This window comes from Myotis brandtii, unplaced genomic scaffold (assembly GCF_000412655.1).
Source record: "Myotis brandtii unplaced genomic scaffold, ASM41265v1 scaffold257, whole genome shotgun sequence".
Classification (NCBI taxonomy): Eukaryota; Metazoa; Chordata; class Mammalia; order Chiroptera; family Vespertilionidae; genus Myotis; species Myotis brandtii.
Genome location: NW_005359757.1, coordinates 540218 through 553022, shown reverse-complemented (window position 1 = coordinate 553022; position 12805 = coordinate 540218). Strand labels below are relative to the sequence as shown.

The following is a 12805-nucleotide window of genomic DNA, read 5'->3' as shown; positions in this document are numbered from 1 at the left end:
GAGGATGAGGCCCAGAAATCAGGATTTTAAAAAGATTCCCAGGTGATTCTAATGTGCAGCCAAGGTTGAGAACCACTGCTCTACTAGGACTGTATTGCTGTTGATCTCTCCCTTAAAGTCCTCCAGAAGTGTTCTTATATTTTAGGTGCTTCTATATTGGATGCATATATGTTTTACCAGGGTTATATTCTCTTATTGGATCGTTCCCTTTAGTATTATACTAGAGGCCCGGTGCACGACATTCGTGCACTCGGGAGGGGGGTGTGCCGGGAGGTTAGTCCATATATTAGAGGCCCAGTGCACAACATTCGTGCACTTGGGAGGGGGGCGTGTGAGGGAAGTTAGTTCATCAGCCCGGCCTGTGCCCTTTTGCAGTCCGGGAGCCCTTGGGGGATGTCTGACTGATGGCTTAGGCCCGCTCCCCACCCTATTGGCTGGAAGGGTCTGGAGTATGAGGGAATGACTACTAGTAAGCACAGGAAACTGGAGTGTCTGTCTTCTGAGCTCTAACCCCAGAGCCCCAAACCCTTGCTTCTGCTCATACAGCTCTAGTCCACTTCACCCTCTCTCTGTCTGAGCTCAAGGTGAGTGGCTGTACACAAAATTTTGTGCATTGGTCCTTGAGAGGGTGCCTGCGTTTTCAGCAGTCTCTCCCTGGCAGATAGCAACCCTGCTGCTTTTCACAGCCAGATGTTGTGTGGGCACCTTTCTCAGTTCTGGTGCTCTGGGCTGTGGGGCCAAGCTTGGGGTTTAGACCCCAGAGTTCTCATTGGAATCCCCCACAGGTGAGAGATATCCCTCTGGAACTTCAGCTATTGTCTGTGGGAGCCTGGCCAGCCCTTTCATGCCTCTGACCTTCCTACCAGTCTCTATGTGGTCTCTGCCTTTCATCCTTTGCTTTTTTCACCTTTAAAAGATATTTGGACTAGCTATTCTCTGAGGTCCCTTTCAACATGCTCTGTATCTGCAGATATTTCTTCCTATACGTATTTTTAGCTTTCCTCCGTAAAATGCTTATTAGCCTTTAGGGGACTAAAATATAAAGAAAAACCCCCCACAAATTCCCAAGGTTTTATAGAAGGATTCAAGGTAAATTCAAATTCAAGCTATTATAGCTACTGTGTAGCTAGGACCTTCTATATCCCCTGCACTTGACTGTTTGTACCTAAACAGCTTGACACACAGTCCTAATTCCTTTTCTCCCTGAGATGGCACCCAAGCATTCCTGTGCTCATTGTGTTCCCTTGTCAAGGAGTTATTTGACTCTGTTTCTTCTCTATCTTGGCTTTCTTTCCTGTTATGAACCATGCACTCCCCTGTGGCATGCCTTTACTGTTCTTTCTCCTATAGATAATTCCAGGCCAGAAAATTAAGGGATGTATGTACACATAAATATACCCCACCTTTAATTTGCACTGTATCTTTCTCCGGCTCTTTCTAGATAACTTAGGGAAACTTATCTCTCTGCTTTTCTCTCTCTCATTTTGTCCCATTTGTGGCCCACATGGCCCTCATTATGGCTAATGAATGACATGGGATGACACCCTTTGAGGAAAATTTAAGCTGTGGTCTTGAGAGAGAAGCCAAGGCATTTAGAGAAGCAGGGACCTTACATGTGAATAATCAAAACTATCCCTTCTGTTTTGCATAAAGATCTTTATTTCTGCCTTTACAACCACCTCTGTGTAAACTCGGTTTTATTTTTGAAATTATTTTATTCCACATGTATAGTGCACTAGGGGTTATATTATTGATTTAATAGATTTTCATATCTCAGTTATCTTAAGTGAAAATGCATTTTGAATTCCAAGAAACGCTGACTTTGTAAATAACTTTTGACTGCTTATTAAAATTCTGTCAGTCAAGAAATGTTGTTGTCCAAGCTGACCATAAGAGGGCAATGTAGGTACATACATTTCACTTAAAAATACATTCTGTTATCTAGAGCTGCAAGTTTAAAGAATTAAGGTCCGATTTAGTAATTGATTTGCTTTGCTTGTCTTAACTCTGATAGTATGATTAACATTTGAATAGAAATGGTAATTGTTTTCTGTGTGATATACACTTTTCTTTATAACATGTATTTGACACAGAATAGCCGAGTGTACTAAGTTAACCTTGGTAAAAATTATAACTTCAAAATCACTTTATAAAAAATGTTTTTATTGATTTTAGAGAAAGGGAGAGGGATAGAGAGATAGAAACATCGATGAGAGAGAGACACATCAATCGGCTGTCTCCTACATGCCCCCTACTGGGGATTGAGCCTGAAACCTGGACATGTGCCCTGACTGGGAATCGAACCACTGTCTTTGTTCACCAGCTGGGCCAAAATCACTTTTAATTCCTATCCTACTAAATGTTTTCATGGGCCCCGGGTGTCTGCTCTGGTGCTCTCTGGCCTGTGTAGCCTTGACCTGCAGATAAGGTGTGCTTTGAGTAAGGTGTGGTAATATGGTAAAGCCACACTTGGTACATATTGAGAAATTGTTTTTGAATAAGCCAAATATGTATTTCAATAAAGAGGGCTTCTTCTTTAGCCATCAACTTGATTCATCTTTATCCCTTCATTCATCCATCCTTTCATCCTATCTAATAAAGAAGGAATATGCAAATTGACCGCCATACCATCACAAAGATGGTGGCGCCCACAGCAGAGGCAGGGTTTCCGTAACATAAGATGGCTGTGCCCACAGCGGAGGCGGGAATTTCGTAACACAAGATGGCAGCTCCCATGGCAGAGGCCAGGTTCCCGTAATGAGCCCTAACGAGCAATCAGCAGGGACCTGAGGCTTCGTGGTGCTGGCCCGGAGGAGGGGACCTCAGGCCGCGCCCCCCGCCTGGCAGGGCTTGATGGGAGACCTCAGGCCATGCCACCTGGCTCGGCGCTGGGCCAGTGGACCTCAAGCCATGCCCCCTTCCCGGTGGGGCTTGATGGGGGACCTCAAGGCTCACCTCCTGCCCCAGCCCAGCCTGGGGGACCTCAAGCCATGCCCCGCCCAGCAGGGCTTGATGGGGAACTTCAAGGCATGCCCCCGCCTTGGTGCCGGGCTGCCCACCCTGGCATCAGGCCGAGGGACTTCAGGCTGCGCCCCCCACCCCGGCGCTTGGTGGGGGGACCTGAGGGTATGTTGGAGGACCTGAGGCTGCGCCCCCCACTTGGCGCTGGGCCTGGGGGCCTGAGGCTGTGCCCCCTACCCGTTGGGGCTTGACAAGGGTGGGGCCAGCCGGGTCTGGATCACGCCCAATGGGGTGGGGCCGGCTGGGTCTGAGTCTCGTGGGATTTTGAGGTGCCGTGTGTGGGCGGGGACTTGTTGTTGGGTCCTGTGGTGTGCTCCAGACTCTGACAGGAGGAAGATTTTCATATATATTTTACTAATTTTCTTTCATCTCTGAAACTTCTATTATAGAGAAAGGGCAAATAGCAATATTAAAATATTTCCTCTAATTAATCCCCTTTTAATGTGCACAAATTTCATGCACCCGGCCGATAGTTTATTTAATAAATATCCATGTACCTACCAAGGTCTGGCAATTGCTATGCTTTATCATTCATTCAAAGTCCCACAGTTTGAAAAATCTTAGGGCAACAAAGGGGTCAGGAAATTATAGATTTCCTGTGTGAGCAGAACCATCTGGATGGAGCCCGGTCCAAGCTGTATCTGGTCACTCTCCCTTCTGCCACTGTCTGTGTTGATATGGATTGTACTGAATGAGAACTCAATTCTGATACATAAACTTCCACAGCACATGATTCACAGACCTCTCGGGCATATTGGCAGTTTTGATCCCCTCAATTCTGATAACAACTAAATGGGAGGTAGAATATATTCTTTTGTTATTTGTTTTTGATAATGACATTTGCCAAATAAAACTTTTAGAAAACCTATTTACTTTTTAATTTAGGCCCTGAACCTGCAAAAAATTAGCAGATGCAGCCCTAGAAGGTGTGGCTCAGTTGGTTGGAGCATCCTCCAGTACACCAAAAGGTTGTGGGTTTGATTCCCGATCAGGGCACATACCTAGGTTGTCGGTTCAGACCCTAGTAGGGCACCTATGGGAGGCAACTGATGAATGTTTCTCACATTGATGTTTCTCTTTCTCTAAAATTAATGGAAATGTGTCCTTGGGTGAGGATTAAAAAATTTAAATTGCCCTGGTCAGTGTGGCTCAGTTGGTTGGGTTATTGTCCTGTATACCAAAAGGTGGCAGGTTTGCGTCTTGGTCAGGGCACATACCCAGGTTGTGGTTCTTTTCCTGGTCGGAGGGTGTGCAGGAGGCAACTGATTAATGTTTCTCTCTCACATCTATGTTTCTCTCTCTCTGTATCTCTCGCCTTTCCTCTCTCAAAAAAATTAGCAGATGCCTTAGAAAAAAGATTAAATATGCACTATCAGTCAAACAGGGCATCTTTCTTAAAGTGAATAAACCAAAATAATTTTTAGTAATATGAATAATATCAAGAAATCAAATTAGTGAAAATAGTCATAAGTAGGGGACTAAAATTTTTGAGTCCTGTAAGCATTTGGATTTTGAATTTTGGTTTAACAGATGAGACTGGAATTATTAGATTATGATCAATGTTTGAATCTTGGGGTGTGTAAGGAAGTGATTTAAAATGATTGGTGATTTTTTGAAGATTGTATATTTGAATAAGTGTTAGAAATGAATATGTGTACACCTTCAGGAAAAGGCCAAAATGAAAATGGTTGACATCTACAAACATCCTCTTTTTTTTTTTTTTTAAATCCTCACTGGAAAATATGTTTCATTGATTTTAGAGAGAGAGGAAAAGAGAGAAAGTAAGAGAGAGAGAAAAACGTTGATCAACATTGAGAGAGACGAGAGAGAGAGAGAGAGAGAGAGAGAGAGACGTTGATCAACACTGACCAGTTGCCTCATGTACATGCCCTGACTGAGGATTGAACCCTCAACCTAGATATGTGCCCTGACTGGGAATTGAACCCGCAACCTTTTAGGATGGCACTCCAAGCAGCTGAGCTACCGAGCCAGGGCTATAAGCATCACATTTTGAGAGGTGATGTAGCACAGTGGTTAAGAACATGGGCTTTGGGGCTCACCTGCTTGGATCATCTGTTCCTGGCTTTGCTACTTGCCTGCTCTGTGGCCTAGGTCATGTTGCTTAACTGTTCTGAAAGGTAGGGATAATAATAGGACCTACCATGAGCATCTTGTGAGATAATACATTTAGTTGCCTACAACAGTGTCTGGTGCAAAGTAAACTTGTAAGAAATATTAATAGTTCCTGTCTGTTTTGAAGCAAGAAAAGCTTGTTGTTTCCACAGTGGCATTTTCCAAAGGAGATGTTAGGGCAGAAGGATGTTGACTCTTCCTCTGAAAGGTGTCTTGGCACTGCGTCATCATGTGTAGCTGGGCTGCAATCATAAATACTCACTGCTCATGTACTTTTAATATTGTTCATTGTGCATAGAGACCTCCTGAACCTTTTGTATTGTGGGGAATAATTATTTAGACTGTATGTCATTGGCTTGATTCTCCGGTGGTTTCCTGAATTAATATTTGATTGTAGGACCCATGGGTTAAAACTTTCCTTTGAATGGACTGAGAAATAGTGTACTATTACTATGCATACATAGAATGTGAATTTAAATTGTTACTTGCCTCACAGGAATTTGGATGAGAAGCTCTTTTCCTATCCTGGGATATGCTGGACAATGCGTATATCTACACATCTCCTTGGTATTTGCCTGCCTTTATTTTTGGCTTTGATAAAAACATGCATAATCAGAGAGAATGCTCAAAAAAAGAAAAATCCCCTTTCCCCTTCTGTACACCAACACCCTCACAGCCATTTCAGATCTTCCTATTTCTGTACAAAAGAGAACAATTTGTAATAAGGGGGAAGTTTGGGATTTCTTTGAGATGTGATGGCAGGAAATGTTACCCATATGATATCAGGCTAACAAATATTGGGGCATAATTGTGTTTCTTGGAACATTATGGTTTATTGGAGGAGAATCTCAGAGTATCTATCTCAATTTTTTCTTTTTCTTTTCAGAATCTAACAACCTAGAACTATCTCAAGGCTCAGGAACTTTTCCTTCGGGGCATTATTACCAAGATCAGTGGAAGCCTAGAAACTTTAAGATACGCCAGTTTAATGACCCTGACAATGTTACAGAATGCTTGCAAAGGAAAGTGGTGTATTTATTTGGTGACTCAACAATCAGGCAGTGGTTTGAATACCTAACTACCTTTGTTCCAGGTTGGTACTTTGCTTTCTGTTTCATAACTCTTTTAGACATGCATGAAATCAGCTTTTATGCAGACTCACTTAGGTACCTGAAGAAAAACATCAAGTAAAAAAAACCAGTTATTTCTTGTCAGACTCAAGAGGTATCCTAACCCTGGAAAGCTGTGTGATTTTTTTTTTTTTTTTTTTTTTTTATCAATATTGGGGTTGTGATGTATTGATGGAAGTAATGGGTTCTTGTTGAAGTTTATACCACTGATTAGCTGTGTGACCCTGGACAAGACATTTGCTTCTCAAAGGGGCTTCAGATTTATTTTTTAGAAGGAAAGGAGGAAATAGATATGACCCCAAAGAGTGAAAAGTTAATTCCAGTTTTTGTTTTGCTTGTATATATTTTTTTTATTGAAACAGACATAGCTGAGTTCTAGTCAATAAAGCATAAATTAAAAATCTAAAGAAAGGAAGTAATTTGTATGGCATGAGGGCTTGATGTTGACCGGGCAAGGCCTTCCATGTGTTGCTTGATTTTTAATTCTAATGATGTAGTTTGGTATTTCCTTTCATATCAGTAATCACATTATCTTGATCATTTTCTACCATACCCTTTGCAGAGATTTTCACCTGATAAAGCTCTGTAATGGTGCTTGATCTTAATCTAAAGAAAGAATGGTAGATTGAGTTTTTACTAGTATTCAATTTAAATGGGGTTAAATGCTAAATAGTAGTGAATTAGGTAGAAAAATCTAGAAGTGAAGCCTGGGACTGCAGGGTGGGGAGAATGAAACCTTTAACCCTCAAGAGTAATATAGTACAACTAGAGGCCCTCGGCCTGGCCAGTGGGGTCCCTCAGCCTGGCTTGAGGGATTGGGCTGAAACCAGCTCTCTCTGCCTTCCCCCAAGGGGTCCCGGATTGTGAGAGGGCACAGGTCAAGCCAAGGGACCCCACTGGTGCAAAATCGGGGCCGAGGAGGGATGCGGGAGGTTGGCCAGCCGGGGAGGGACCACGCTCAGTCCCAGCAGCAAGCTAACCTACTGGTCAGAGCATCTGCCCCCTGGTGGTCAGTGCACATCATAGCGAGCAGTTAGGCGGCCTTAGCATATCATTAGCATATTGTGCTTTGATTGTTTGAACAGACGACCGGACACTTAGCATATTGGGCTTTTATTATACAGTGGGGCCTTGACTTATGAGTTTAATTCGTTCCGTGACAGAGCTCGTAACTCAAATTACTCGTATGTCAAATCAAAAAGTGAACGAGTGAGACACGTGATGCTGGGCTGATGTTCACTGTGACGTTCGCTGCGCCAACTAGCGGTGGGGTATCTGAAGCTGGCTCATAACCCGAATTTTAGCTCGCAACTCAAAGCAAAAAATCGGCCGAGAGACGGCTCGTATTTCAAAAAACTCGTTGGTCGGGACACTCATAAGTCAAGGCCCCACTGTATAGGATTTTAGTTTGATGTACTTCTTCAGATTGATTGGAAGCTCCTTGAGGGCGAGGCCTATGAATTCTTCTGAGCATTGCTGGCTTCTAGCCCTGTAGTGGCTCACTGAATAGGTACTTAGGAAATGTTCATTGAATTGGGTTGCCAGAAGTTACTTAGTCTGTTTTCTGTAAGGCACTTATAAGAATATTTAGGAATATGAGACAGGCCTTCTTTCCTCATGGGGCATATTAAGTGGTTAGTTGTATAGTTTTTTAGGAGTAACAAGGTATCAGTGATTCCTGGGCTCTTCAGAAGATCTTAGAGGAGCTGGACTTTGAAACACAACTTAGATCCAGGGGAGGAAGAGAAGGGAATCATAACTTGTGTTGTAGTCTTTGTTATTCTTATGACAGAGATAGAAGTTCTCTAAGATATTAACATGATTGTCCATCTGTAGGGTGGACTACCTCCTTTCTTTGGCCTATAACAGTAAGAGGTATTTGGTTACTATTATGTGTTCTTTAAAAAGCAGAAATTATAGCCCTTGCTCTGGAAGAAATATTTATTTGTTAGAATAATAATATGTAAATGTTAAGTTGATTTTTAGATATTCAACAATCAGTGCAAACAGGTAGATTTCTTGACCTAATAGAGGTAAACTGATTATTTTGCTTTTGAGTTATAGACATAGGCATAGAATCTATCACTGATATTATTTGTAATATCATGTTTATGGAGTGACTTAAATGATAATAACTATGTTAGTATCAAGGTCCATTGAGTTAAAGAAGGCCAAAGTGCAGTGAACTAGGCATTCCCTCTTTACATTTGTATTGTACCTTTTTGTTGTACTTTTACTTTAAAAACTATTCTGAAGCACACCAAGTAAAGAATAATAAAAAAATATATGTTTGATTTGAACATTTTTATGAATTTGAGTTTTCCTCATTTCAGATTTAATGGAGTTTAACTTGGGTAGCCCCAAGAAAGTGGGTCCCTTCCTTGCGGTGGACCAAAAGCACAACATCCTGCTCAAGTACCGCTGCCATGGTCCACCCATCCGCTTCACCACTGTCTTCAGTAGTGAGCTCCATTATGTGGCCAATGAGCTGAATGGTATTGTGGGAGGGAAGAACACCGTGGTGGCCATCGCTGTGTGGTCTCATTTCAGCACCTTCCCCTTGGAAGTGTATATCCGGCGGCTCAGGAACATCCGTCGAGCAGTGGTCCAGCTCTTGGATCGAAGCCCTAAGACCGTGGTAGTTATCCGGACAGCCAACGTCCAAGAGCTGGGGCCTGAGGCGAGCCTTTTCAGCAGTGACTGGTACAACTTTCAGCTGGACACCGTCCTTCGGAAGATGTTCTCAGGGATTGGAGTATATCTCGTTGATGCCTGGGAGATGACCCTAGCCCATTATCTACCCCATAAGCTACATCCGGATGAAGTTATTGTGAAGAACCAACTAGACATGTTCTTGTCCTTTGTGTGCCCCTTGGAGACCTAGCCTGCCGTGAAGAGGACTGAAGGAATCACTTCAGTGACCTTTTCCATCACCTGCATTACAGAAAGTTAATGGATGTCCCTGTGGAGATATGGCCATCATTGATGTGTAAAAAGAAATTTTAAGAGCTGGACTTTATATAACGACTTGTGAAGAGTTTAGAAAACACAGGTTACATTATATCTATGTATAGGATATTTTCCAGGTTTGACTTAGTTACGGAGAACCATTAACAGCATCCACACACTGTATTGCCCTTTTAACCAAAGATGCAAATAAGTGTGTTTCAACTAGGTTCTCCTGGGAGAGGAGATTACTGTGCTAAAAAGTGTGAAAAATGTTCTGATCTAAATGGAAGGGACAGTGGAGTGTCTGTAGCTTATCCGGCAAAAGAGATTGAGCACATCAGCACGAGCAGCACCGTTGGTCCATCTTCAACGGGGCGAACTAACCAGGCTTATAACCAGTGGCTCCTGTAACACACTGAAGACTCCCCTGTCTCACAGTTTCTCTTGATAATCTACTTTTTCTGAATTACTTGAAATGACCAGTGTCCTCGCTCAGAATTTTTAGTGAAATATTTACAATGTCCTGCTTTTATCTAGAAAAAAATCAAAAGGGAGCTATGAAAACAGTATGCATAAAATTTTTGTGTTCAGTTGATATTTGCATGGGGTGATTGTTACTTATTTAATTCAGCTAAACTTTACATTATGAATACTTACTCTAAAATAACTACTTTTGGAACTGGAAAGGTGAAGACTGTAAACAGAAACGAATTTTTCTGTTCTGAAATTTGAGGGTTTCAAGAATTGACTTTTATGTATAGAGTGCTATTGTTTATTATAAAATTGTGAAAAGTATTTCCATCTATTTCAAGTGGGGTTTGTTTTTTGTTGTTGTTGTTGTTGGTATTTTTGTACCAGATGTTAGACTTTGGTCCTTGAGTGTGGCTAAGGAAAGAAATCAGACCCAAGAAACTCAAATACAAGCAAAAATTTATTTAGAAAGTAACAGGGGTTGAATAAGTGAGTCATAGAAGAAGTGAGCCAGCTGGCCTATGTGGACTCAGTAAACAAGTTACAGAGGTAAAAGAAAAGAAGGGCCCTTGGATTTTAGGAGGAAAAAAAAGGCAAAGAAAATATGCGTGGGAGAAGGAGGGAAAGGCTCAGGTGTGCTCCCAAGAGAGCTCACCTGGGGAAAGAAGGGGGTAGGGAAAGGCACAGGCATGCTGTAGAGTGGGGGGAGAGGGGAGGAGCAGGAACCTTTCTTCTGCCAAGGCACATTTGGGTATTTATAACATCATTTGAATCCTTTGTCTCAAGGGTTTTAATCTGGAGGGCTCAAGGGAGGATCTCAATAGAACATATATCAGCTTTCCAGATGTGTCCTTTCAAGGTCATGGTTGGTGCCAGTGCAGGGGGTCATTAGTCATTGCAGCTGGTCCTGACGTCAGCCATGGCGTCACCCCTGCTTGGCTTTGCTGCTTTTCTAGGCCTGGAGCTGAAACACAACTGAGGCCTACATGTTATCTCTAGTTTGACAGAAACTCTGTCTCTGTGGCTTTGCTCCTAAGATTATTTGATGCAGGTCAGAAGCTCATTGTCTTGAGGGCCTAATGCTTAAGGAAGTAGTCGTGCAAGGGTTTGTATGGGAGGCCTATGAGGCTATTCTCTGGCCCTGCCTTGTTCCTCCTCTAACGTGTCTACCACATGACTAGCCGAGTGCCAGGGAAGGAGAGATCGGGGAGGGTCTGAACCACATGACCAGAAATATGAAAGGTCAGGGGGACTACACCCCATGACCATCCATATCCCAGGGGAGGAAAGGGAACTCTGGGGGCAAAATCCCATCATGTAATACTTGTCCTCCCAGTTTTGCCCATTGCTAGGTACCCGGGCTTTCTGCCCTGGTGACCTTCTATACCTGACCTGCTTTGCTCATGCCTGTCTAACTGCCTACTATATCGTTTTCAATTGGATACCAAAATTAGAAATCAAAATTAATTAGAAATTAAGGTTAGATATTGAATCCTATGACAGGTTTTTCTTGATTTGGGCATAATATACATATAATTCTCTCATGCTTGGAAGTCAAAAGCTGCTGTTTTTACTGGCTATCTTAAAATAAATGGTACTTGACTAAATTTAACGGAGTTTAAGTTAATTTGGGGCCGTTTAGTAAGTACTCTTTTCTTTTTGAGCCACAACAGATTATAGTTCAGTTCTAGTTATCCTAAAGAAACTGCGGAGCCTTTAGAGCTGAAGCAGGTGCGTAAAGCATGGAAAAATACACTCTTAGAAGATTGGGTCAAATAAAAATTTTAACTCTTAAAACAGAAAATCTAAGATCTTCCTTTCCTAGCCTTGAGGGCCACCTTCAAGTTTATAAAATATATATCTACGGGAAAAGACTTTTAAATTATCTTCTGAGTTTGCAGAGGACCAAGTAGTTAAATATATTACAATAGCTTAATTTTAATGGTATTTAAGTTTTAGAATATCTAAGGATCACATGGAATACTTGATAAAAATGCAGAATTAGAGGCTATGCCTCCTGGGAATTATGGAATCAACTTTGGTGACAAGTGCCCAGTTAATACCGATGCAGTGGTGGTATGCTACACTTTGAGAAACACTGACAAAGGGAAGAGGGAAGATAGAACAAGGAAATAATGTTCCTTGTCTGTTATTTAAGGGGCTTTACCTATAACAATTCTCACCATGATCTAATCGTGTGGGTGATATTAACTTCATTTTAGAGATGAGAACTGGAGTTTGGGATTTGAACTAAGGCATGTGAGAGTCCATAACCCTTTTCAACTACAACTTGTTGGACTTTGGTAAAGAGAAGTTTTCTTTTTCATGAAAGAAGTTCTGAGCATTTTCTCAAGGATTGCTAGAGATGGCTAAGTCATCATCTCCCTAGGAGAATTTCAAGGAGAGAGAGAACACAGTCTCTCTAGGGCTTTGGAGTGATGCTACTTGTGCAAATGATTTCTTGTGATCTTGTCCAGTTTCTGTTATTTTTTATTTAGTGACATAAGGTCCTAAAGATTTGATGACACAGTTTCTTGAAGTATTCTCAGTCCCTCTTCTAATTTGTCTTCCTAGTCTCTGGTGTGAAAGTTAAAAAAAAAATGCGTAAGTGTAGAATTTGAAATGTTATCTAAATCTTTTCCAGAACAATTAAATATATTTTAATTTCTTCTGAAAAGCTTTGTAGGCCAGTACCACATGGTTGTGAATATTAACATGCCATCCAAATAATATAGTTGGTTTTAAATACATATTTTCCATTATAAAGGGAAACATCTCTTTTTAAAATAATTTTTTGGTTTTCAATTACAGTTGACATACAATATTATATTAGTTTTAGGTATACAACATAGTGATTAGACATTTATGTAATTCACAAAGTGATCATTCCAATAAGTCTAGTACCCATCTGATACCACATACAGTTATTACAGTATTACTGGCTATATTCCCTATGCTGTACTTTACAATCCCATGACTGTTTTCATCATGAAGTATGGTACCTATTTGCTTTGTTTAACAATGGACAGGTTATTTTGATTTTCTGAATTGTATAAATCATCCCATTCGATTGAATGCCTTATTGATTGAATGAATATCCA

General features: G+C 41.5%; 1 protein-coding gene and 1 long non-coding RNA gene across 3 annotated transcripts in view; one reads left to right on the top strand and one right to left on the bottom strand.

Moving 5' to 3' along the window:
• The window catches only part of NXPE3 (neurexophilin and PC-esterase domain family, member 3), a 71568-nt gene extending 61378 nt beyond the window's left edge, over positions 1 to 10190 (top strand). For both annotated transcript variants that reach the window (XM_005867968.1, XM_005867967.1), the window contains 2 exons: positions 6041 to 6247; positions 8618 to 10190. In XM_005867968.1, the coding sequence (XP_005868030.1) occupies positions 6041 to 6247; positions 8618 to 9168 (758 nt within the window). In that variant the 3' untranslated portion in view covers positions 9169 to 10190. The remainder of the gene's footprint in view (positions 1 to 6040; positions 6248 to 8617) is intronic.
• A 2442-nt stretch (positions 10191 to 12632) lies between these two features.
• Positions 12633 to 12805, bottom strand: part of LOC106726377 — an 813-nt gene continuing 640 nt past the window's right edge. Inside the window, exon 3 of the long non-coding RNA XR_001362442.1 lies at positions 12633 to 12665. This is a non-coding gene — a long non-coding RNA (uncharacterized LOC106726377). The remainder of the gene's footprint in view (positions 12666 to 12805) is intronic.